Raw genomic sequence first — 25,266 nt, 5'->3', positions numbered from 1 at the left:
CCAAAAGGAGCAGGCCTTCTAGGGACATCAACCACACCCTGAATAACAAGTTACAGTAAGACTAGACACAAACCCTCATATCAAGGCTTGGCAAGGTAAGCCAGCAGGAGGAAAAGGGTCTCAGAAGCAGGCAAAAGAGTCAGAGACAGCCCCATTCCCAGTGGGAAACAGACTTTTTAATTGGTTCAAAACCTTAATTTTGTGAGTTAGATAATTCAGGTGATAAAATAATTTTATTAGTGGGCATAAAGAATATATCTGCTTCTAAAAACCAGTGCATAGGATATTCTAGAAAAGGGACAAATCAGGGGGATGGACCTGTGCATTTGTACAGAAATGATATCTATATTCCTGTTTACTTTATTCTTTTAAATACTTGTGTATTTATTTATATGTATGTATGTATGTATGTATGTATGTATGTATGCTTGTGTGAGCTGTTATCAGTATGCATGCAGGTGCCTACAGACACCAGAGGGCATTGGGTCCCCTGAACCTGGAGTGACAAGAAATTGTGAACTTCCTGATGATGGGTGTTGGGAAACAAACCCTGGTCCCCTCTCTCCGCCAGAGCAGTAAGTGCTTGTAACGACTGAGCCACGCCTCTACCCCTTGTTATTAAGGTAAGCATTGAGGTATGTGCTAAGGCTGCTCATACCTGTGGGAAAACAAAGGGGGATGTGGACCACTTTAGGATGCCTGGCCCGAAAGTGAGAGGCTGTGCTGATGTCACTGGAACTGTCAGAGATGGGAGATGCGTGCGTTACTTCTGTGAATTCAGCAATTTCATTACAAGGAACACTGACTGGAAATGAATGTGTTATGTTAATGTAACAATTTTAAAAAGCAAAAAGGAAAACGTTATAGAATGGGAGGCATGAGGATTTGATTCCTGTCTCTGTCTATTTCTAGTTCTGTGGTCTTGGAGACGTTCTTAAGTGTATGCCTGCCTTCCTGTTCCTTTTCTGTGAGACATTTTGACACAGTATGGAAACTGAGGCAATATTTGAGATGAAGACATTGATAATCATGATAATTGACACAATATTTCTCATATGCCAGAAAATTTTAAATTAACACACATTAGCTTATTTAATCCTAAAAGGGTATGGGGGGAGAGGGATTATAGGTGTAAGAGTTAGAGGGGTCAAGGACCTAATAAGAGTAACAGTAATAATTATTATTTTATTAAAAATGATTCAATGAAACTCATTACTTTGTTTACTAATTTGCAAAATACAGAAAAGACAAAAGAGATGCCTGTGAGATGGCCAGCAAGTAAAAGGCACTTGCTACCGAATCTAATAACCCAGTTAGAGCCTCAGAGCCCACGTGGTAAAACAAGAAAAAAGGCTTCCACAAGTTCTCCCCTAACCTCCACATTCACACCATGTGTGTAGCAAGGCTCCATCACGTATACACAAAAATAAATAAGTGCGGAAGTATCTTAAACAGCACAAAAATATCATCCCAATTAAATATATTGGGGCTTACGAGAAGAGAGAGAACAAGAAAGAAAGATATCTGTGGAAGATTAAGAACATAGGAAAAAAAACTATAACCTCAGGGCGTGGGAGGCTGAGGCAGGAGAATGACGAAGTTGAGACCAGCATGGACTGCAGGGTGAGACTGTCTCTCAAAAGATAAATGGATAAGATAGCTGTTTACCAGCTCTGTATATGGATCTAGGGCAAGAATATTAGAGTGAACAGAGTTGTCTCAACTCCTTGAAAAGGAGAAATTCTGGTAGTTTCTGTATTTAAAATTAGGTCAAGAACTAGGAAGATAAAGTCCCTTTTCTTCTGTAGGCAAAAACTTCTCACCCATACTTTACTCTTTTGACAATTTGTACACATGTCTGGATTTACACAATGTATCCTTGGCTCACAGCCTTGCCCTTCTTATTTGTTGTAGCAATGCGTTCTCCTTACAGACCTGTATACTCTCATGTTTCTATTTGTTTTACTCCTTTTATCTGACCCCAGCTGGTCAGGCCAGACATCTTAGCACTGGCATCTCAGCTTGTGGTTTCCTCTTTGGTCCTCCCTGGTTTGCTCATTCTATTTTCCACCAAGTTGTGCTATTCCGTTTGATACATAGATGGTGGATGATGCTTCTGTGCCAGTTTTGATCTCCAGCAAGCCTCAGAGTTTCCTTTCCTATCTGGATTTCCTACATGTGAGTGTTCTTTAGTACAAAGCAGATTCATTGTACAATGTTTCTGTGAATGTTCTGTGTTGATGAGGCCAGGAGGATGCAGGAAAAACATGTCTTGAGTTTCTTAAGAAGTTTTTCCTGATACCCAGGAAGTTGAGACAGGAACCTCCGGAGTTCAAGGGCCTCCTAGGCTATGCAATGAGACTCTGTCTCTAACAACAACAAAAGGATACAGGCATTTGGCACTTTATATCAGGCCTGCCCAATACAACAGCTCCATCTCTTTATACGTGTCCATGGCTGCTGGTTTGTCCCTGTCCGGAATACTCTCTCTAGTCCTGGATCCAGATATGCAGTGCAGCCTAGATCTAGAGCCTTCCTATTCAACTACAAGATGTGTCCATCATGATATCTCAAGATAACTCGGATTTAACGTATGGAGGACTCTCATTAATTCTCTCCCCACTCAAGTGTTTTATTTTCACAGTCTTAGATAATGGCTCTATCGACTAAGAGCCAACTCCTGCTGAGGCTACCTCCTTAAACTTTTGTTAATCCCAAGGCCATTATCAAATCACTATGATTTCTTCCTTCTTTTCTGTAGTCTCTGTCTTATCTGCTAGGACTTGGCTCTTCCTGTCTATACTACGTCTAATCTAAAGCCAGATCTGGCCATGCCCCCCTCCAGTCATTAGCCCCCATTAGTTTTCTGCTATCCACAAGATACAGGCTGTACAAATATCTCTACTTCAAGGCCAGCCCTGATTGCTTTTTCCGTTGGCAGTTCACTGTATGCCAAGGTCTGAACATGTTTGCTTCATTTCACTTACACATAGGGTTCTGGATAACTTTTATTTTTTTTGTTCTATAGAAAAGGATAGCTCCCACCACAAGAAGAATGGCAAATACTCAGCACCCATTAGGACTTTTAGATTTTTTTTCTATATACTATACTTTATTTTATTCTCATAACAACTCTGTAAAATCCAGATGATTGTTGTCTCCATTTTATAAATGAAGATACTTAAGGCACGTTTGCTTGATGTGATACAATAATTGGGATTCGGACCCAGGTCTGGTCCTGTAGCTCTTGTTACTTCTCCATTTCCACATCTCGTATTTGGTACTCCCTCTGAGTACAATCTGGGAAAATTCTGCTTGTGCCAAGTCCACCTTGTTGTTTATGGTGGATTTCTTTTCTTTTTTCCCATCCTTTGAGACAGGGTCTCACCCCGTACCATAGTTGGGACTCAGATTTGTAATCCTCTTGCCTCATCCTCCCTTGTTCTAATGTTATTGGGGCCACAGGCAGGAGGAAAGAGAATGAGCAAAAGACCTTGGAACTTCCAGGGGACGTTGGGAGTATGTTAATATCAGTGTGCCAGAGTTTAGCCTTTGCAGATAGTATTCTCTAGAGGAAATAACAGAATCACTGATGAACACTGATGTAGATAGCAAGCACTTCGAATGTCTAGACAAGGTCTGGGGTCTCCTAAATCTTACTGCCTTAGAGATAAAATTCTGTTTTACAACTAGCCTAAGCCCAAGAAAAATGACACCTGAGACCTAGATAAAGAAAAGGGAGGAACAATTGTTGCCTTGATGAATTTTGCTATCCCAAAGCCCCACCTGGGGGGCAGTTGTTCAAACATTGCTTGTCCTGCCTGCTTCTTTTCCTCTAGACATCATAACCTTCAGCCTACTACTTCTTGTCAAGCTGCCAAGGTCAACAGTTGCCTGCTCTGCTGCTCAGGGGACCATCCCTCTGCCTCTGAGAAACTGTCCTTGGGTTCCTAGCTGTGTTCCTTAATGTATGAAAATTCGGAAGCGAATAGGACTCCCATTTAATCATGGCGACCCCTTCAGTGTTTCATCCCCTTTCTCTCCTTGCGTCTCCTGAGATTGGAGGCATTCACCACTACATCCAACCTCAGAGTTTGGTTTAGAAAACTCACCCATGATTGCTGACTTCACAGTGCTGATCTTGTTTCCCAGACTGGTCTCTTATCTTTGTTACAATGTGCTCATGAGATAACACAGCGGCCAGACACATTTCCCGAGGACAAGAGGCTGATTCTGATTTTATTTGCCATGCCAACTCCTCTTTCAGTGCCCGATATCAGGGACTGCAGAGACATTTGCTCCACTCTATTTTCTTTATCTGTTCAGACTTCCTAGTTCACCTCTGCTAACAACACATGCATCCACCTTTCTTTTCTACAGATTCAAATGGTATCTATGTACCTAGAGCTCTTACAACTAGGAATCCAACACTTTTCACTCTATCAGAATCATTGTGAATGATTGTGAGGTCCACTTCACAGGCCACTGAATGTACAAACGTGTAAGAGAGAATAATTCCGGTTGACACAAAGATACAGAAGGAGTTTTAAGGACTGGGCACACAGGCAGAGTGAGAAGCACTCACTGTTTCCCCATTTGCTGAACTGTAGATGCCTGTCTCTCATCCAGAGTAAAACCCAAGTCTTAACATGGTTGTTAAGAAACACTCCCCTCCTGTAACTTTTGTCCCACCCGTCACTTCTCCCTGTGCATGCCCGCCACTCCCTCTCTCTCCTGACACTCCTGCTCTGGTTCCCTCATCTTGCTATCTTATTGCTTTCTTATATATCATGTAGTTTATCTTTTATTATCCTGCTATCTACCTCTCCTTACTAGAATATGGGCTTCTCGAAGCAGAGATAATTATCCCCCTCCTACACTGGTTCCTGATGCATCCAAACACTTCATACAAATGCTTAGAAAATGCTTAGAATATCCATAAATGGTACTGACCTTAGCATCTACTTTATCTCAACAAAAGAGCTAGAAATCACTCCTAATGAGTCACAACACAGACCTGACTATAGGATGACATGAATCAGCTCAGATCCTCTCCTGAGCTTCTCATACTCGATTCTGGAATATTCCCGAAACTACTATTCTAGATTTGGCTTATACACATCTCAATTCTGGTAATGACTGCATTACACCATGATCCAAATATTCTCCAGAGAGTTTTTGTTGTTGGTGGTGGTTTTTTGTTTGTTTGTTTGTTTGGTGTTTATTTTGAGGGCTTTTGAATTATTCTGTGGTTGTTTTCTCTTCTTTGGCTTCTTCAGTGGCAAACATTAATGATAAAGGAAAAGATGAATAAGTGCGCTTATATAAGCAGTGAAGTTTGAGGGGGAAAAAAAAGAAAGAAAAAAAGAATACCACACATAAGTCAAGGAAGGATGAGCAAAGCAAGAGAAAATAATTACTAATGCTTAGGACATGAAGAACTAATTATTACTGACCTAGAGCATAAAAGGCCAACAAATCACAAAACATGAGCAAAAGGAAGAATCCAAGCTATAGATAGATGCCCAGTCTCTCAAACAGAACAACAAAATCAGTAACAAAAAATAAGCACACGGGGAACCTCATATCCGTCCTTGGTAGCCAGAGAGTCTGCAGGCACAGGGAAGCCGACTTTCGTAGCTATGTACTTTCCGTGGGAATGTCTATTGCGTAACCACCCTGAAAGCAGTTACAAGCACACATACAAACGCACTCGTTCTATAAGATGATTTTACCTGTTACATTTTCTTTGATAGACTCTAAGAATTGTTTTTTTTTTTTTTAATCACGTACATGTATCTTATTGACAGGAAGACCCCCTATTAAGACGCCAACATTGACCTGCTGCATCCCACGGTGTAATTGTGGGAACCGGATGAGGTCCCAAGAGAATGTGTGTTGTTGATAGGAGCATGGCCATATCAAGGGTGCCGAGGGTTGGCACCATGTGCAGTTAGTATCAACTGCAGCTTCCTCCTCCCAGTAGCCCGAGACTACTCCCCTGCAGAGAGGCCCTGCCCAGGCTAGCCAGCCTCCTCATTCAGGTCGATACCATAAACCCGCCTCCACACTCAGACACTCTGAGTTTCTGCACTGCTGGTGGGTTTCCGTCAGAGGGCATGGCTCACTCCATCGAGGCCTTTCTGTACAGGAGTCTGCCTTGCTTCATTCCCTGATGCTCCAGTCAGATCAGTCTCAAAGCCGTGCAGGATTTCATAAGTGGTGCCTAAATGGGAACCTTGACCACAGGGCACCCACATCCGTCCGGCGAGGGGTGCTCTCATGAGAAGGGCCCCAATCCAGGTAAGGAGGAGGCCACTTGTGTGTGTTGGGTGTAAACCAGAAGGTAAGCATAATCTAGAGACATGCTGTTGTTACACGTTAGTACTTTGAAGATTTCGAGGAACCACAGACAGAACACAAAATCATTTCAGCTCCATCAGCTCTTAGGCTGTGTTCGGGAGATGGACGCTTGGTTTCCATAAGAAGGGATGGAATTGGCTCTTAGAAAAAAAGAGCAGATAAGTTAAGAGCTGGATACATAGCTGAAGCCTCTGAATGAACTCCTGTTTTTACATTTTTGGTTTGCAGAATCTTACTAAACTCCTGCTACAAAGGACTGGCCCTCTGCCCCCGAGAAAGCCACAGATAGTGACAGCTGCAGCTCTTACAATGCCACCAGGACCTGAGAGACAGAGAGGCGACTTTGATTCACATGTCATCCCTGCCTGGACTTACCTGACACCTCAGACTGGTACTGAGGGAAGTGAGGAGAGGATGGGGCTACCCAACCCACAGTGATATTGCATCTTGGGTCTGGGCCACTGAGAGCTTTAAGGTGATGTAAACTTAATCCTCACTGCAACCTCGCTTAGGGGAAGACAGCTGGGGAAGACATTAATATTTTTAACTGCCTTCTTGTGTTTGTGTGACCTGATCCACAAAATCCAAACCAAATGGTCTGTTATCATGAGACACCGCCTTTCAAATCCTTAAAGAAGATCAAACAAACCCATATAGCCAATGGGCCTAGGCTCCATATGCACAAGGATTTATTCAGAGTAGAGTATCCTTGGAGACAATTCCTGGCCTCATTCTGACTGGCTAAGCACAGCAAAATCTTACCTCAAGCCAGGGGATTCAAGACTGAGTTTTCAGAATCCTGTCAGGACCAGGCGCAGTGGAATCTAGTTCACGGAGCTGCTGTAACTGCGGGCATGCTCATGGGTACAGGATCTCAGGGAGGTACTGGGACCCAGTTACACTGTCCTTTGCAAGCCAATCAACAAATCAACATAGCCACCTCAAGGGTATGGAGAGAGAGAGAGAGAGAGAGAGAGAGAGAGAGAGAGAGAGAGAGAGCCCACCACCAAATTGGAAAATACTGTTGAGATTCACCAAAGCCTACAAGGATTGCACTAAGACTTTGTGGCCTGGCTCTTACAAACTTAGAGGCAGGAACAGCATTTCCAAGACAACTGGCTTTTGAAAGTGTTAAGACTTGAAGGAGTTACTCAGGGGTTTGAATAAGCACATAAAGTTAGGAGCTGGTTAGATTCTAGATCATGTGTGCACATGGGTCCTAGCCATCTTCGAGGTACGGCTCTGACAAGCAGCCTCCAGAGAGCCATGCTTCAGGGAAGGACTTCATCCGTTTCCAGGTGTTTCCTGTTTTGGGAAGGATGACCTGAATAAGCGAGCCCAGAGATGGAGACGTGGAGACGTTTTCTTTCTTTCTCTGTTGGTTCTGGACACTGCACAGAGCTGGATTAGAAGTCAAGCTGCATCAGGAGCAGTTAAGAAAGAAGAAAGGGGGAGATGTGTAGAATAGATGAATCTCCTGAGTGGATGTGTACTGTTGATATAAACACGGCTGGGTCAAGGATGCCAGTGCCTCGGACCCATGAAAACTGCAAGTCTCCCTGGTCTGTGTGTAGATGTTGACAGGATGTACCAAGAGTATCAACCACAGCGTCTTCCTCCAGATCAACTGTGGCCTGAGACTGCTCCCCTAAGAGAGGCGCTCTACCAAGGTTAGCTAGCCTGCCTCCATCTTCAGCTGTGAATAACACACACACTGAGTTTCCAGGATGCTGCTGCGTCTTCATCAGAACCCATTCCAATTCCACCCAATCTCTGCTTCCCTGCATATGTGTCCATTGTATCTCCGCTCCTTGTCACTCCAGCCAGGTCAACCTCAAGGCCATGTGGGTCATGGTGTGTAATAGTGCCTGGTACCAGCAGCCCACGGATGTCTTCATGTCCCATCTCTATGCTAAATTTACTCCAAGGGTCTGATAGCATCTGCTTAGATCTATCTAATCATTCATATTCTACTTCTTTATTCATTCATCGATAGATATCGAGACTGGTCCTATTTCTCAGCTATTGTGGGCAGTGGGTGCTTACAGTGTAGCTGAGTCAAGTTGCAGTTCCACTCTTGGTTTGTTGAGGGACCTCCATGCTGCTTCTGAAATGACTACACCAGGTCACACGCCCACCAGCCGTGGGTGAGGGTCCTTCCTCCCCACATCCTTTCCAGTACCTTTTGTCTTTTGCTTTCTTCACAAGAGCTGGGCAGAAATGGAATCTGAAATTATTTTTAATTTGCATTTCCCTGATGGCTAAGAGTGCTGAAGACTCTTGAAGTATTTATTTGCCGTCTGTTTGAGGGTTGGAATTAGTTCTCTTTATTGATTTACCTTTTTACCACTTACATTTTGCAGTTCTTTCTGTATCCTGGGTATCGGTCTCCTGTCTGATGTGTATTTGGTGGAGCTTTTTCTCAGATGTAGGCTACCATTTTACTCTAGTAAGGTGGTTCTCTACCTGTGGGTCATGACTCTGGGGGGCGGGGCTCATATCAGGTATCCTGCATACCAGATGTTTACCTTACAATTCATAACAGCAAAATTACAGCTATGAAGTAGCAATGAGAATGGTTTTATGGTCGGGGTCACCACAACATGAGGACATGTGTTAAAGGGTCACAGCATTAGGAAGGCTGAGAACCACAGCTCTGGTGCCTGTTTTATTTGCTGTGCAGAGGCTGTTGCACGTCCTGTATTCTCAGGTATCAATCCTTGGGACTATTTCCTGTGTCATTAAGTTCTTCTCAGAAAGTGCTTACCTATGCCCCTCACTTTAAGGAGTTTGACTGCTTTCTCTAGATATCTCAAAGCTACTGCTCTTATGCTGAGGTCTTTGCTACATTTGAATAGATTCTTGTGTAGGCAAAGAGACACAGACCTAGTTTCTCACTCTTCTGCATGTGCACAGAAGAGTATCATCTGTTGGAGAGGCTGTCCCCCCTCCCCCTTTTTCATGTATTTCTTTTTTGACAGATTTGACAAAATCAGGTTAGCTGTAGCTGTGTGAGTTTCTTCTGGGTTCTTTCCACCCATCTCCATCTCTTGGTGGGTGGGGGCGGGGTTCAGTACCAGGTGGTTCTTGTTACTATGCATCGATGATTTACGATTAGTTATCTGAATTCCTCCAGCATTACATTCTTGGTTTGTGATTTCATTAGCTGGTGGTCTTTTGTGTTTTTATACAAGTTTTAGGATTGTTTCCCCCAGTTTTGTGAAGAATGGAATTTAAATGGAGATTGTATTGAACCTATAGATGGCTTCTGGTAACGTAGCTATTTCCGAGATACTGATCTTGACAATCCATGTTCTTGCCATTTTGTTTAATTCTTCAATTTCTTCCTTCAGTGTTTTAAAGTTTGTATTACAAAACTCTTTCATCTCCTTTGTTATATTTATTTTTTGTATGTGTCGGCGTGTGCGTAGTTATACATGTGTTCCCCTCCCCCCAATATAACATACAGGCCAAAAGAGGGTAGTAAGTGTCTCAACCTTCTTCCTTTGAGGCAGGGTCTTTCATTGAACCTGCAGCTAGGCTGGCAGCCAGCAAGCTTATCGATCCTCTTGTCTTCTCCACTTCTCTGGGGCTATAGATATGCACAAAGCCATACCAGGGTTTTTACATGGGTGCTAGGGATTTGAACTCAGGTCCCTGTGCTTGCTCACCAAGTGTTCTTAGTGCTGGAAATCTCCCAAGGGGACTCCTGGCATTTTGTTTGTTTGTTTTGTTTTTGTCAATGAGGATACTTTGACCTCTTTCTTACTTGTATTGCTTTTATTTCTTGTCTTACTCTTCTCAATAAGACTTAGGTCATCCATTAAACAGTGGTGAGAATAGGCATTCCTAACTTTAGAGCAAATGCTTTTGGTTTCCCCCACTTAGTGTTGCCTAAGGACTGAAAAGACGATCCTTCTTATGTTGTCACGTGCTCCTTCTGTCCCTAGTTCCATAAGAGCTTTTACCATGAATAGATGTGGAGTTTTGTCAAAGGCTTTTTACCACATGGCTCCTGCCCTTATTTCTGTCTTTGTGTTGTATTATAATTACTAATTTATGTGTGTCAGACCAGACTTCCACCCCTGGGGTGAAGCCATTTTGCTACAGTATGATGTTTTTAGAATGTTCATGAACTTAACTTGCCAGTATTTTACTGAGAATTTTGATGTCAAATTTCATCAGGGGGATTGGTCCATTGGTTTGGTTGTTGTTCCTATTGTCTGTATTCTGAGCTAGTTTTGATATGAAGGTGATGCTGGCTTTGCAGAATGTATAGGTAGGGTGCCTTCCTTTTTGGGGGGGTGGGGAACAGTTTCAAGAGTATTGATATTAGCTCTTTTTAAAAAATTATTGGAAAAAAAAAAACCCACTTCAGCCGGGTGGTAGTGGCGCATGCCTTTAATCCCAGCACTTGGGAGGCAGAGGCAGGCAGATTTCTGAGTTCGAGGCCAGCCTGGTCTACAAAGTGAGTTCCAGGACAGCCAGGGCTACACAGAGAGACCATGTCTCGAAAAACCAAAAACCAAACCAAACCAAACCAAAAATTATTGGGTAGAATTTCGCAGTGGATGTGTCCAGTCTTGAGGGATTTTTTTTTTGGAGGGGAACTTTTTATTAAAACTTCAATTGTGTTGCCCATTATAAATATGTATAAGTGTTTGTATCTTTTAACAGATTATATGCTTTAGAAATAGATTCATTTCTTCCATATTTTCTACTTTTTTAAATGTAAGTTTGCAAAATATGATCTGGATTTCACTGCAATCAATTTTAGCACCCCCCCTTTCATCTCTAATTTTTATTAGGGTCTTTTTTTCTCCTTGTGTTACTTAGTTGAGCTAGGAGTTTGTAATTTTTATCATTTCAATGAAGCAGCTCTTTGCTTGATTCTAAGAATTATTCTTTTAGTCTTTATTTAATTAATTTCTTCCCTGAACTTCCTTCCTTCCTTTCTTTTTTTTTTTAGGGCGGGGGGAGTTTTGAGACAGGGTTTCTCTGTGTAGCCCTGGCTGTCCTGGAACTCACTCTGTAGACCAGGCTGGCCTCAAACTCAGAAATCTGCCTGCCTCTGCCTCCCAAGTGCTGGGATTAAAGGTGTGCCTGGCTCTGAATTTTATTTCTTGACATCTATTGCTTTCCCCCCACTAAGACTTCGAGATGCATCCTAAGGTTATTTATTTGAGATCTGATTTTTTTTCTTAATGTAAACATACATAGCTATAAACATTACTCTGAGACAGGATGGCCTGTCTTTTGTCACCATTACATTTGGATGACACTTCCTCTGGGAAGCTTGCTGACCAGTTTTATGTTGCTGTGACATAAACTAGAATCATCAGAGGAAGGAAGCTCAATTGAGAAAATGCCTCCATTAAGACGGGTCTGTAGGTAAGCCTGTGGGAAAATTTAATAGTAATTGATGGGGAGAAATCCGATCATTGTGGGTGGGGCCATCCCTGGGCTGGTGGTCCTGGGCTCTATATGAAAGCAGGCTGAGCAAACCATGAGAAGCAAGCCCTTAAGCAGCACTCCTCCATGGCCTCTGTACAAGCTCCTGCCTCCAGGTTTCTGCCCTGCATGAGTTCCTGACCTCACTGCTTTGATAGGGAACTTTATAGGAAACTGTGAGTGATATAAACCCTTTCCTCTCCACGTTGCTTTTGGTCATGGTGTTTAGCCACTGCAATAGTGACCTTAACTAAGACAGAGGCCAAATGTTTGGAGCTGTGATCAGCTTCGGTTCTTCTCCATGTGCTGTCTTTTTCTTAGCCCATTCCAGCCATTTATCACTGCTGTTGTTAATTCTCAAGATCGTGTTCTGTCTCTTGGAAACAGACTCCAGTCTTATACTAACTCTTCACCTTAACCCAGTTAGACAGAGCCATCTTAGCTGCCAAATCCCACACCAACTGGCACTTGCTTAAGGTGGACAGCGGTAGATCCTCTTTAATCTACGTAAAAGAAGTTTCATTATAGAATTGTAGTCTTTGGAGCTGAACATGCAGGCATACATCTTTAACCCCGGCACTTGAAAGGCAGAGGCAAGTGGATCTCTGTGAGTTTGAAGCTAGCTTGGTCTACAAAGTGAGTTCCAGGACTGTTAGACAGAGAAACCCCATCTTGAAAAACAAACAAACAATCAATTGTAGCCTTTGAGTGTCTTATAGATTTGCTGCTGAGGAAGAATTGTTACACATAATACTTCATAGTTATGGATCATGCTTGCCAGACTATCATCTTCCAGGCAAGATGTGCCCATTGGTACAATAGAAGCACGACTATTACTGATGCAACCAACTCTCTTCTGATTGGACTCAATGCCTATTCCATAGCCAGGACTTTATGTCTGGTACTGTAAGCCAGAGAGAGAGGTGAAAGAATAGCCATAGTGGGGGAAGCTACGGCTATTGCTTTAAGCAGCTGTGCTGTGCCTGTTAAATTGTCTTCTAGACACTTCTTTACTGCCACAGATTTTTGTTGCTGTCAGCCTTGGTCAGTTATGGGCAACACTTATTGCAGAAACTCATAACTGGTCAAACTGCTGAGAATAAGTGACTGTTGCCATGCATGGTGGCTCAATGCTTAGCATCAAAGAGAAGGAAATAATTATGTATTCATATCACCCCTACCAAGGCTCCAAGGAACTCAGAGCCTACTTTTACATGGTAAAAGGTTAATATCCTCATGATTTCATTGGCCTTCATTGGCAATAAGGAAACCAACTATTATTTTATTTTATTTTATTTTTATTTATTAATAGTAACAAAAATCAGAAGTAACAAAAAACCCAGTTAAATGGAATACAGAAGCACAGCAAATACAAATGCAATTTCAAAACCACTCGGCACAGAAATCTGTTGAAACCATTTTCTGAAGTTTAACTATTTAGGTCATAGGACTAACCAAGGCATTCGGAGTGCTCACATGGATTTGGTTGCCGATGGAGGAGCCTGCTTCCCCAAGACTGACAGTAGTACCCAAGAGTCCTGGTATATGTATGTGAAAAGACCTCCCTGGGTCCTGGATCTTAAGAGACACTGATGTTAATAAAACAACAAGAACAACATAAAACCACAGAACAAAACCCCAGAGCAAGCCCAGAGAGCTTGCCGTCTTGTTCTATAGGCTTCTAGAGGACTCTAGGAACTGAAGAAGATGTAATCCTGCGTGTTGGTCCCATGCAAATCTCAACCCAAGTCTCCCAAACCAGGCTACTTAGCAGCTTTTCATGAACGGTTCAAGGATCACCTGAATCTATGGAGGATCACCTGAATCTATGGAGGATCACCTGAATCTATGGTGCTTCAGACAACAGCTGCCCTAGTTACACTGAAGTAGCAGAAGAGGAATGTGGGCTTGCCCTCTGGTACTCAGTGTTACAGGGTTCTAAAGATGATTGGCCAACAGACACTGCAGCTACTTGAACAAATTGATACTCCTGCCCTCTCCCATCACCTCCAAGAACCAGCAAAACTTTTTTTTTCTTTTTTTTTTTTTTTTTTCTTCCCAGCAGCAAAACTTTTGATGATGGCATTGCTGCTGTGAGCTCTCCAAGGCACTTGGAGAGGGGGATGAAATCTGGACTGCATGAGCGGGGCTCAGAGCTTTTGAAAGGGAGGGCACAGAACACTAGGCAGAGCCAAATTGTCTTGTTCAGATGAGACCAGGAAAAACTATTTAGGACGAATTCCACTCCCATCTCAATAGCTCAACATTCCACACTTTCCTATGCAGGAAAATCTCCATAGTTTATTCGGAGGCTCAAAGAAAGGATTGACTTTCAATAACAGTTTCTCCCCCAGTGCTGATTCTCAATCCAGATTCGATCTCCAGTTTTAACCGCTCTAAATCTGAAAAGTTTTATCATCATGTGTGTGGGGAAACCTCTGACTCCAGAGATCACACTCATGTGTACCATCCCTAAGGAAGCTGCTAGTTGTCCTTCACGCTCTCTTCCTGGGCAGAGTGACCATGAAGTCCTCATACCCAGTCACCTGCTAGGATCATTTCAACCAAAGCAAAACCCATCCATGCTATTCCTGGCTGGTTTTTCTTATGGTGTAGATTCATCTATCCTAAGGAGAAGGTAGCTCCCTCTGGACCAGTTGGCTAAACCACAAACTACCATTTATTAAATTCCAAGATTCATTCTTACCAGTTTACTAAGTAAACTGACACCTAGAAACAGGAGCAGCTAAGGACCACAGTGGCTGACTCTGCCAGTTAGCCACAGATCACAGCAGGCTGGCAGGCTGGGATAGCCTGAGCGTCCATCCTTGGAACTTCTTACAAGAAACAAAAGCAAATTAACTGTTTGGATCTCAACAGCTGTCTATGAAGATGCTTTGTCCTGTGGCTTCTGTCTGAGGGGCCTCTTGTGCTTCGTGGCATGGAGCTGATTTTCTAGAAGCTCTGGGTTGGGGTGCAGCTCCGAACTGCAACCGGTCTAATATGTGACAGGGTATGGGCTGTTTGTGTTACAGAGTTCCCTGTACCTGGAAAAATGCCCAAACCCCCTTCACCTTCACTTCTGAAATAGTAGGACTAATGAAAAAATAATTACAAAAGCTTAATATCTAGTCAAAAAATGAAATATTAAAAAACAACAATAATATAACGGTAATAACTGAGGAATGAAGTCAGCTTGGAAAAAAGTCTTTTACAGAGAAATAGCACCTTTGGTTAACAAAAAAAAAAAAAAAAGAAAAATGTATTTTAAAAATTTGGTTAGGTCTCCATGGCGCTTGAAGTACATAAGTGTCTGCATCATTTAAACACCTCCTCCAGGAAACTCCATGCAAGGCTGAGGGACACAGGTAACTAGTTGGGCGGCTGTGTGTTCAGGTGATTGTTGGGACCAAAAGGAGAAGCAGACTTGCTGCAGGTCTGTCATGCTGACAGTGGTGACAAGGGTCAAAGCAGCAGGGTTCCTCCCTACAAAGCTCCCCCCACTTCCTCCAGCAGGGCTAGTTCAATGTTTCTCTATGCTTTTCCTGTATTCTCCTCGCAGCTGCTGTGACCCCAGAAAGGCTTCATTCAAACCTGCCTCTGCTCCTCTGCCAACCCGATGCTGTTTCCTTAGTTGCCTCTCGTCCCAAGGTGTCCTTTAGTTTCTCTTAAAGCATTCCTACAGGTGAAGGTTGTGGCCTTCCCTCGCTAGGCTGGCCACCCTCATTTCCTTTATTGCAAAACAAACAAAATAAGATTCGCTGCCATACAAGCAAATACTAGTGATTTGGTGATTGCTGCAGACTCTGTGTGTACTGGGCTCAGCGCTGAAGAGGAGGCGCTGGGCTCCGGACACGGTGCTCTGTGCCTCTTCTTAGATCTCTTTGGTGTTCACCTTCTTGGTCTTTTCTGCTGTGCCCTTTGAGATGTAAGAGGATATAATCATTACGAAGATATTAAAGGTTGGTGGTGTTTATCCAGGTCCCCAGACCTTCCATAGCATCAGTAGACACGCGGTTATGCTAGATTTTAGTTGCTGACTTGTATGGTTCCTTCTTGAGTGATAAACATGAGGTTATGTCAGTTTGTGGCATGGTCTTTTAGGGGTAGTCTGGGATTACCAGCTGACCCTGTATGAACATCCTATGAATCAGATATTATTGCCCCAGTTTTAAGGATAAAAGGGTACTAAAGGGAATGTGTTCTGAATCCAATTCCCACAGATGTAGTAAAAGCAATGGGCCTCAGGGGCGGGCGTACTTGTCTGGGCTTGAACTTGATCATTCCTAGTGTCCTTGACAATATTTTCAAGGCTACAATCTTAACACTTTCAACCAGGTCTTACAATAGGGCCTGACACATTCCTTCAAAGATGTACAGATAGCCAACAAGGGCTTAACACCACTAGATGTTAGAGGGGTGCAAATGGAAACACAATGAGACACGTCTACACATTCAGTTGGTCGGATGAGATAAAGAACAGTAGTAACACACGTTGGCAAGGATGTAAAGAACACGGAGGGGAGGGTGTACAGTGACTGGTATTTGGAAAGATTAAAAGAGTTATCTTTTGGTGCGGTTTCTATTCCTAAATATATAGGGGGAGTGAAAACATATGTCCACACAGGAACTTGTACAATAACATTCACAACAGCATCGTTCATCAGAGTCAGAAGTCACCTAAATACGCATCATGTAATGAATACAAACTATCACATATATGGAGTGGCACTCACATAAAGGGGAGGGAAGCAGATTCATGCTACAAGCATGAACCCAAAGAGCATTATTCTAAGTGGAAGAAGTCAGACAGAAAAGGGTCATTCTCTATGACGCACCCAGACCAGGCACCCTTCTAGCATCTAATGGTGTTAAACCCTTACTGGCTACTTGCACATCTTTGGAGGAATGTGTCAGGCCCTGTTCCAAGACCTGATGTAGTATTGCTCTCATGTAACAGTTGAAGATGTTAAGATGTAGACTTCAAAGGACTCTAGGACAGTTGAATAGTCAAGTTAGGCCCAGATAAGGGCACCTCTGGGACCTATTGTTTTTAATACTTCTGTGGGATATGAATTCCTAGTCAGGATTAGCAACTTTCAGAGGATGAGGACAAGGGAAATGAGGAGCAATTTCTAATGTGATGGTTTTTTCGGGGGAGGTTAAGATTCTCTGGAATTAGACAGTGGGGAGTAGCTGACAAATTTAGGAATACACTGAAAGTTGCTCACTTGCATAGCTGCATATTTAATTTAATTAATTATTACATAGTATTATTTCATAATATTAATTTCATTAATTAATTTAATTTTGGTTTTTCTTTGAGACAGGGTTTCTCTGTGTAGCCCTGGCTATCCTGGAACTCACTCTGTAGACCAGGCTGGCCTTGAACTCAGAAATCCACCTGCTTCTCCCTCCTCTCTTAGGGAGTGCTGAGATTAAAGGTGTGTGCCACCACCACCTGGCCAAAATTGGGTCTTTGAAAGGGGTAAATTTTATGACATGCTAATTCTCCTCCAACTTAAAACCTGAGCTAGGAAACTGCTGACAACCGTGGCTGGCATCTATGAGACAGAGTTGGTACTCCCTGTCCAGCTGCCTGGCACTGAAGCTTCCTCAGCGAACACCAGCTTGCTGTCTCACTGACTACACCTGCCTCTCTGCCTCAGGCTTTCTCTGATCTTAGAAGCCCATTCGGCTCACACGTGTTGTGTTGGAGGATAGAAATGCTAAGAACTGTTTCCTGGTAGCAGCTTTCAGGTGATGGCTGAGAGAAGGTTTTCTAGAGGAACCCCAGCCCCTCCCACCCCTGTCACAGTAACTCCCTCAGGGAAGGGTCTGTATCACAGTCTGATGGGGCCGATGAGGTCATCATCCGGGATCTCCTGTGTTGAATGAAGTGAGTTTCTCTCATCTGCTGAGACACTAGACAGCTTCTTGGTAGTGTTAAGAGTCTGGTTTGAAGCCGGGTGTGGTGGTGCACGCCTTTAATCCCAGCACTTGGGAGGCAGAGGCAGGTGGATCTCTGAGTTCGAGGCCAGCCTGGTCTACAGAGTGAGTTCCAGGACAGCCAGGGCTACACAGAGAAACCCTGTCACAAAAAACCAAAAAAAAAAAAAAAAAAAAAAAAGAGCCTGGTTTGAACTGGCACTGTGATTGCCACTCACCTGGTGCTTCTGGAGTTCCTGGACATATCCTGTCTTCTCCTCCTCTGTGTGGGTCTGGACCCCCTTCTGATTCTTTCCTGCAAGAAGAATCAACGTTCAGAGAAAGGGGGCTGTGCTAGGCCAGGGAAGACACTACCTAACAGATTCAACATTTAACCCGTGGAGGGAGAGTTAAACTGCCCACCTTTCTCTGAGTATTACAACATCCAAGGTAATAGAAACAAGAAAGCTATCCTAGTTCTTCGGCTTCTGTTCCTGATATTTTCCTTAATGCACACCCACAAGACATGCTAGTCCTACAGAAAAGCAATGGGGTCAACTGGGGTCCTGGCTCAGGAAATTCCTCTGGGGTAGCGATTCTCAGCCATTCCCACAATGTCCCAGATGTAATTTTTGGCTCCGGATGTAGTTCACTGGCAGGGTGCTTGCCCAGCATGCAAACCGCATCCCCACCCCCTAGAACTGCAAAACAAAGAGAAAATAAATTCGAAGGGCCTGGCTTTCACCTGCTGGAATTTTGATGTAACTGATTGGGGTGGGTGGTAGCTGGGTGCCAGAGATTTTGCTTTTTGAAGAGCTCTCGAGGTCGTTCTGCACACCCAGGGCGGATTACTACAACATCTAACAAAAATTTCTCGAGCACAACGATAAAAAACAGTAAAAATAAACAAAACAAAAAACCCAAACAAATGACCAAACAAAAAAACCAAATCCTTCACAGATCCTCAAGATGTTCTTTTGGTAGATTACAACCTAGAAAGTTTGAAAGGATGCCTGGGACTCCGTTTACTGAACACAGTATTTACCATTAGGAAACTGCAGATACGGATAATCAATTCATCCCTCATAGCCACTTCTCGGGGCCCCGGCTCCTTTGGGCATTATTTCAACGCCCCTGATTGTTTGTGTCTTTGAGATTTGTGATCTAAAATGGTTCTGCTAGTTTCCAGGTACTAGCTTGAAAATGCCTCTTGAATGTCCTCTTACATCACACAGCCTGTACACCAAGATGTGTTGAGGCTCCATAGACTGTACTCTCTGGGTGGAGGGCATGCAGCTCTCAGTGTGGCTATGGCAATCTCATGGGATTAAATTCTGTTTGATGCACTGTGATTGGGCTTTACTCAGATGATGGTGTTTAGGGTTCCATAAGTCAGTGCACACTGACTCCTACATCTTAGAAATGGAGGAGGGATACCTTCACAAAGCCAGAACCCGAGCAGCGCTCTCTCTCTCTCTCTCTCTCTCTCTCTCTCTCTTTCTCTTTCTCTCTGTCTCTGAGGATGCTTCCTGGTTAAGGCAGGCGGGTCGATGTTTAAAGGGGCCCTCGGATGGCTTCAGTAGCTACCATGTGTGCATCTGGCTATCAGTTCCAGTAACTTCTAGAAAATTCTTGTCTCGTAACAGTCTCTTCTGCTTTTTCATCTGCCCCTATGGTTAGGTTGGGCACCTACTCTCTCATGTTGAAGCAGACTTGGTCCTAGGAAGGTTACTGAATCTATGGATAACACTGGCTTCCACTTACATGTTGGTATTCTGGGCTCCCTGGCTAACATGCTTTCCTGGGGCTTTGACTTCTGTCTCTTAGTCACCATCTTACCTGATCTCCCTGAGCATAATATTAAGTATCAGCTTTTTCTGCCCCAGTTAACTTCCTAAAATATAAGTTCAGGGTCATTCCTGCAGGTATAACTTTTAAGTCTGGTTCTAACTGACATGAGCGGGATTTCTATTCTGGACCTGGCTTTAAGACTGATCTCTGATTTGCTTTTGTCTTGACTTGAATCTGGCTTTGATATAAGTTCTCTCTTGATCTCTGGCATCACTGTAGTAGAGGTCTCTGATGGGACACAAGTGGTTCTAATTTACTCTTTGACCTCCACTCTGCCTCCCAAACTCCGACACCTATATGTCCCAAATCCATCTTGTCCATGTTGCAATGATCTTAATATTTAATTTTAAAAAAATTTTTTACACTTCTTCTTAAATTGTTTTTCCTACATGTTATGGCAAGCTAAGACATCTTGACTTCTGAATACATGACACTTTTATAAAATATACAGTATTTCCTTAAGTGTCATAAGGATGAAGTTGGTCAGGATGCAAAGACCATGGAAGAGCGCTGGCACGCATTTCTCACAGATCAGTGTTTTCTTTCATGGTGATGGTTTCAGTCTCATATTGCTATTCATTCATGCTGTGGCTCAGCCTTCTCTCTAACTGGAGGCTTCTGGGGTAATTGTCACACCTGACATACCTGAAGCAAGTGCTTTACACACAGTGCTGCCCCTGGGGAGCTGCGGGTCTGCCGCTTCCTTCCCGGCCTTTCTTTTCCTCATCATAGCCCTGTCACCTTCTCTCATTCAAGTCACAGCACTGCTCCCTCCTTCTGCACTAAGTATGGCTCACCATCACAGGTCATTGCTGTGCAGACCCAGTGGCCACAGGAACAGACACAGCGATTGCAGTCCACCTCAGTCTCAGCTCCATCTGCATAGGTTTCGTCCTCCAGGGCACACTCTGTTGGACCATAAACAAAGGCAACAGTTGAGACATGAGATTTGAGCTGGGTGATGTTTCTGATACAGTCTGGGCACTTACATGCCCCTTTCTCAGACAAGGACGGCCTTGTATCTCATGGGGAAATGCCCCATACGTTTATGGCCTCAATCTTATCATGGAGGTTGATGGGCTAGTGACAGCCCAGTTTCATGGATGAGGGCTAGATCAGTTATCTCTGGAGAGTTCTACCAGTCTTTCCTTCCCTGCCAAGCTTCCATCCCCAGCAGCACTCAGTTTCTAGATTGGACGTACTCTTCTCAGGAGGGTTGAAGGATGGGTTGAGGCACTTGAGGAACTCTTGGAAGCTGAGTTTCCAGTCAGCGTTCTCATCAGACAGTTCAATGAGGGCGTCAACACAGAGGCTTCTGAAAGGAAACACAGGAGAAATGCCATCAGCAAGGCCTGGCTTCTCTCCCTAAGAAGGAAAGCAAGCATCAGGCTCACAGACACCTGGAGCCCCAGGCAAGATGACTGTACACTGAAAACACCTCCCTCCTCTTTAACCTGTCACACTGTGGCCCAGTAACCCCAAACCTCCAACCTTCAGCTTCTTAAGCTGTGTCCCAGATCACTTAAGCTGCTCATATGCGTCCCCAGTGACAACTAACATCTTGTGAATAATTTAGTCCACCTTTGGTTAACAAATGCTCCCACCATTTGCATACCTCCTCTAGTGTAGATTGTCATCTGTTGGATGACTGTCAAGTTAACCATTCCAGAAGAGAGATGACAGATGACATGAAAAGGAGTATAGGACTTGAAAGAATGTAGTGGGTTCGCCTGGTGCTGCTTGTATTCAAATGCTAGATACTGGCCCCCAAGATCTGGTTGGCCCCCCATTAAGAGATCCTCATGTAGACCAGCTTTTGTTGGTAAACCTTGCCCTCCAAGTTATCCCTGATTGGTTAATAAAGATGCCTACAGCTTGAGATGGGCAGAAGAGAGGGAGGTAGAGCAAAGGTTCACGGGCTTGGAGGAGAGATGAGAAAGAAGAGGAAGAAGAAGGAAGGAAGTCACCATGGGGTCGTTGGATGGTGAGCACATGGCCATGAGGGATGGCTTGTTGGAGTACGAGTGGCCCAGGCAGAACATGGCAAGTGATATCTTGGGGATATTGACAGGGAAATAGATAAAATAGCATATAGGGTTGATATCTGCTCAGCTCTAGTGTTTTTCTTTTTACCGTATCATAAATCTAAAGGCTCTGTGTCTTTTATTTGGGAACTATATGGTAGAAACCCTTAATATATTTCCAACAAGGGAGTGTAGCAAACCCTCAAAATAATATTTATGCCGGCAAAAGAATATTAAACTTAAACAAGAATCACCTCATAGTCATTCTAGAGAGTTCTTTTTTCTTTTTACATATTTGTTTGTTTATTTAGTGTATATGAGTATGCTGACACTGACACACCATTTACAGATGGTTGTGAGCCATCATGTGGTTGCTGGGAGTTGAACTCAGGTCCTCTGAAAGAGCAGTTAGTGTTCTTAACCACTGAGCCATCTCTCCAGCCCTAGAGAGTTCTTTCAGAAGTTTTATTGAGCCTCCCCAGCTCTATCACCCCTTGTTGCCTAAGACTTGGGCCCTGGCTCAGCCATTTTCTACTCAAATGACCTTGAACTAATTATTCAATCTTTCTGAGTTTATTTTCCATAAGGTCAAGGACTATGGCTAGGAAGAATCACAAAAGCTGCACTTTGAACTTGTTGTGAACAAAAGAGAGTTACCTTTCCCATGTTTAATTCTTACTGATGTACCAGTTCCATACTAGAAGCTTCTTTGTTTATTAATATTTTTCTAAGGCAACACTAAGAAGGACATACACTCATAACAATTAGGGAAATCTACATGGAACAGCTTGGATCGTCGTAAACACCAGGAGCAGAACAACTAGAGAACACATTAGCAGTTCCTTCAGAAGGTCAACAACAGAACACCCAGAAGCAATGTAGGTATGACATGACCTTGATAATTTATTCTGAAATTACATTCTTTTATCCTTGCGAGTTCTGACCCCAAACAGTAACTGCTTGATCAGATATCAATGTGGCTCGATATTCCATTTTTGTAATGTTCACAGAATAGATTGGGACAGAAACCTCACTTTTCTGTTTCTTTCACATTGGCCCTGGCAGTACCACTGTTGGTAGAAGGGGTTCAAATCCCACCCCCTTCTCAGGCAATCTTCCCTGGAGACCGTAGGCCCAATCACCCACTCCTCACCTGAGCAGTTTGTTGTTCTCCTGATCTGCATAAGTGGTGATGTTGATGGCTGTTTCATTCTGCTCCACGAATTTCAGGAATTCACTGGAGTCCAGGTGAGAGTCGCCATTATCAAAGCTCTAGAGAGAGATGACGAGGCCTCTCAGCAGTGCTTAGACAGCCACAGTTTTATTGGTGCACCCTCTGGCCTGACCCCTCAGTTCATCTTACTCTTAACACACTCCAACGCTATCCTAGCCCACAGTAGTAATGGCTCAGATCACTAGGAACCCCCAAGATGAGCAAGTGTAAGTGCCTGGACAGAGGCCATGGGAGAGGGGTTCTTTCAGTATGGATCCTGCTCAGGAGGGCAGCCTGAACAGATGTCTGACCCAGTCCCTGACACTGTCCTATAGACCCGGCTTCAGACGATTGGTAAAGTCACTGTCTCACACCCTTATGAACACATAGCAAGGTATGGCATTATAAGCAGTAACTTAGAATCTAGGAGGTGAAGCCCAGGGGACTCACAGAAGTCTATCTTTCTATTTTAAGACCAGCCTCCTTGCCCCTATACCCTACGCTGGGGCCCCAGTGCAGATGTGTGTACAGGATCTCAGGCCATACTGTGCAGGCAGATGACCTGTCGATACCCCAAGAACACAACTGAACAGGGAGTGGTGAGGTCAAGCATTAATCCCTCTAAAGCAAGATGCTAAACCAAGACAGCAGCCATTGGCAACTTTTCAAGATGCCTACGTCCTAGCAACAAGAGGAAGCATCAATCCGAAGGTTTAGATCAAATTTCTAACTAGGTCCAGCAGTACCCCTTCCTTCCCCACGCTTTCTGAAGGCTGTGCTGGATAATGATCAGCATTTCCATGTTGCTTTCAAGTTGGTTCCTTATACCATGGAAGAGAGTCTGGAAGAAGGTAAGGGCAAAACATAGCCATTTTTTTTTCTCCTCTCATGGCTGCCACGGGTCACGTGTTGTAAAATTTCCATGGCGTATATAGTGAGGGGAATCCATGAAACACCCATTAAGCCTTTGCTTAGAACCTGCTTCTCACTCTTGTCCGGATTCTCAGGGCCACGTCTCAGGTGTGCTTTATGCACTCACTGTATGCTTGCCCTGAGGAAATCTCACAAGAATTCACTTGTGGGGTTTTGATTAATTAAGGATGTGCAATTCAACCAGCGTGATCCGGGAACATTCAGAGGACCAGAGAACTTTCCCGAGGACAGCTAGAACAAACCCTGTCATCTGTCTGGGGACAAGAGTGAGTGAAGAGAAAGCAATGGCCCTGCAGTGGCTTCGTAGCTGTTGGCTGGGCTATCTGGACCTAGAACTTCACCAGTGGCCGCACAGCCATGGACTGGGTGCTCTGGACCTGGTACTTACAGTATAGCAGGCTCTTAAAAGCCAGTGCTTTGTGCACACCCTTCAACTATCAGGGAAGCAGAGCGCAGGCCTAGAACTAAGGGGCCATCCCAGCTCTTGGCAGCCTCATCTCATAAATCTGATACCTGCCTAGAAATAGCATTAAACTGCGAGGCATTTCAGTGCCTGGCCAGAATCCAGCAGAATTCACTCAACTAACCAGATGCAAAGACCCGATACGTTTGCATGCCCATATCTGTAGCTCTATTTCTGAGACAGTAACATTTCCGTTTTTGGTTCTGTGACTATAGAAAGGAAGGAAGATGAGTATTTTGAGACCCATGCTTGAGAGCCATCCTCGTATGTTCATTTAGTGTTCAGAAGAGGTGGGTTGAGCCCGGCACCCACCCACACGAAGCAGCTGAGGCGATGGGGTGTATGGTGTTAGGGGTCGGGAGGTAGGAAGGCTGGCTCCAGTTTCAGTGCCAGGCTCCGAGAGTCTCCCATCTAGTGCCACAGGGTGTGAATAGCATGGGGATGTAAGGCTTTCCCTTTTGATTCTGTTCTGTGTTCATCAAAGAAATGGTGTCTGCAGGAGAAAGGCAGTTTGGGCCTTACTCACATATTGATTAGATTTGCTATTCAACTATCTGGTGTGAGGAAAGCCAGCTGGGATGAAGAACTAGGCTCTGAGATATTCTCTCTCTCACCTACAGGCAGCTGTGGACCTGGCAGGATGGCATCTCCCTCAGATGTCTTGAAAGAGGAGCTTGTGTCTGTAAGCTGTGAGCACGCTTTCTCAGTACAGTACTCCAGAGAAAAGCTGCTTTCCCAAGCGGCCATGCTGAGATGCTGCTAGGAGCCTCCAAGAGTGTTTCTGCTTGGGGACATGGAGATGTATTGGGTGGCCCTGAGGCCCGGGTACTTGGCAATCAGATTTAATAGCAGGTATCAGAAGTGCCTGAGGCCAAGGTGTCATCTACAAATGGTTATCAGATCCCATGTGGCCCCTTGGAAATAGTGTCATGTGCCCAACAGCTTCATGTTGTAAGGACAGGATAGAGTGACTACTTACAATAAGCTATGCAGATATTACTCATTTGGCTTCAGGAAAAATAATTTTCTTTAAAAAAATA

The 25,266-nt window shown here is 43.9% G+C and overlaps 1 protein-coding gene and 1 long non-coding RNA gene across 3 annotated transcripts in view; one reads left to right on the top strand and one right to left on the bottom strand.

The window, feature by feature from the left end:
• Window positions 1–13: 13 nt before the first annotated feature.
• Window positions 14–25,266, top strand: Gm41452. Of its 2 annotated transcripts, XR_876063.2 has the most exons (4): window positions 14–95; window positions 459–623; window positions 6,592–8,033; window positions 24,847–25,266. It is a non-coding gene; the product is annotated as a predicted gene, 41452 (long non-coding RNA). The 2 variants fall into 2 exon arrangements; XR_876062.1 differs by lacking the exons at window positions 14–95; window positions 459–623; window positions 24,847–25,266 and adding an exon at window positions 3,771–6,303 and having other exon boundaries at window positions 6,592–6,915.
• Window positions 13,099–25,266, bottom strand: part of Fstl1 (follistatin-like 1) — a 59,462-nt gene continuing 47,294 nt past the window's right edge. The window contains exons 7-11 of the mRNA NM_008047.5: window positions 22,771–22,889; window positions 20,796–20,908; window positions 20,391–20,501; window positions 17,982–18,058; window positions 13,099–15,733 (exon numbers count right to left, since the gene is read on the bottom strand). Of these exons, the coding sequence (NP_032073.2) occupies window positions 15,689–15,733; window positions 17,982–18,058; window positions 20,391–20,501; window positions 20,796–20,908; window positions 22,771–22,889 (465 nt within the window). The 3' untranslated portion in view covers window positions 13,099–15,688. The remainder of the gene's footprint in view (window positions 15,734–17,981; window positions 18,059–20,390; window positions 20,502–20,795; window positions 20,909–22,770; window positions 22,890–25,266) is intronic.

This window comes from Mus musculus, chromosome 16 (assembly GCF_000001635.26).
Source record: "Mus musculus strain C57BL/6J chromosome 16, GRCm38.p6 C57BL/6J".
In the NCBI taxonomy this organism is placed as follows: Eukaryota; Metazoa; Chordata; class Mammalia; order Rodentia; family Muridae; genus Mus; species Mus musculus.
The sequence above is the reverse complement of the archived record's forward strand: the minus strand, read 5'-3'. Positions and strand labels throughout refer to the sequence as shown.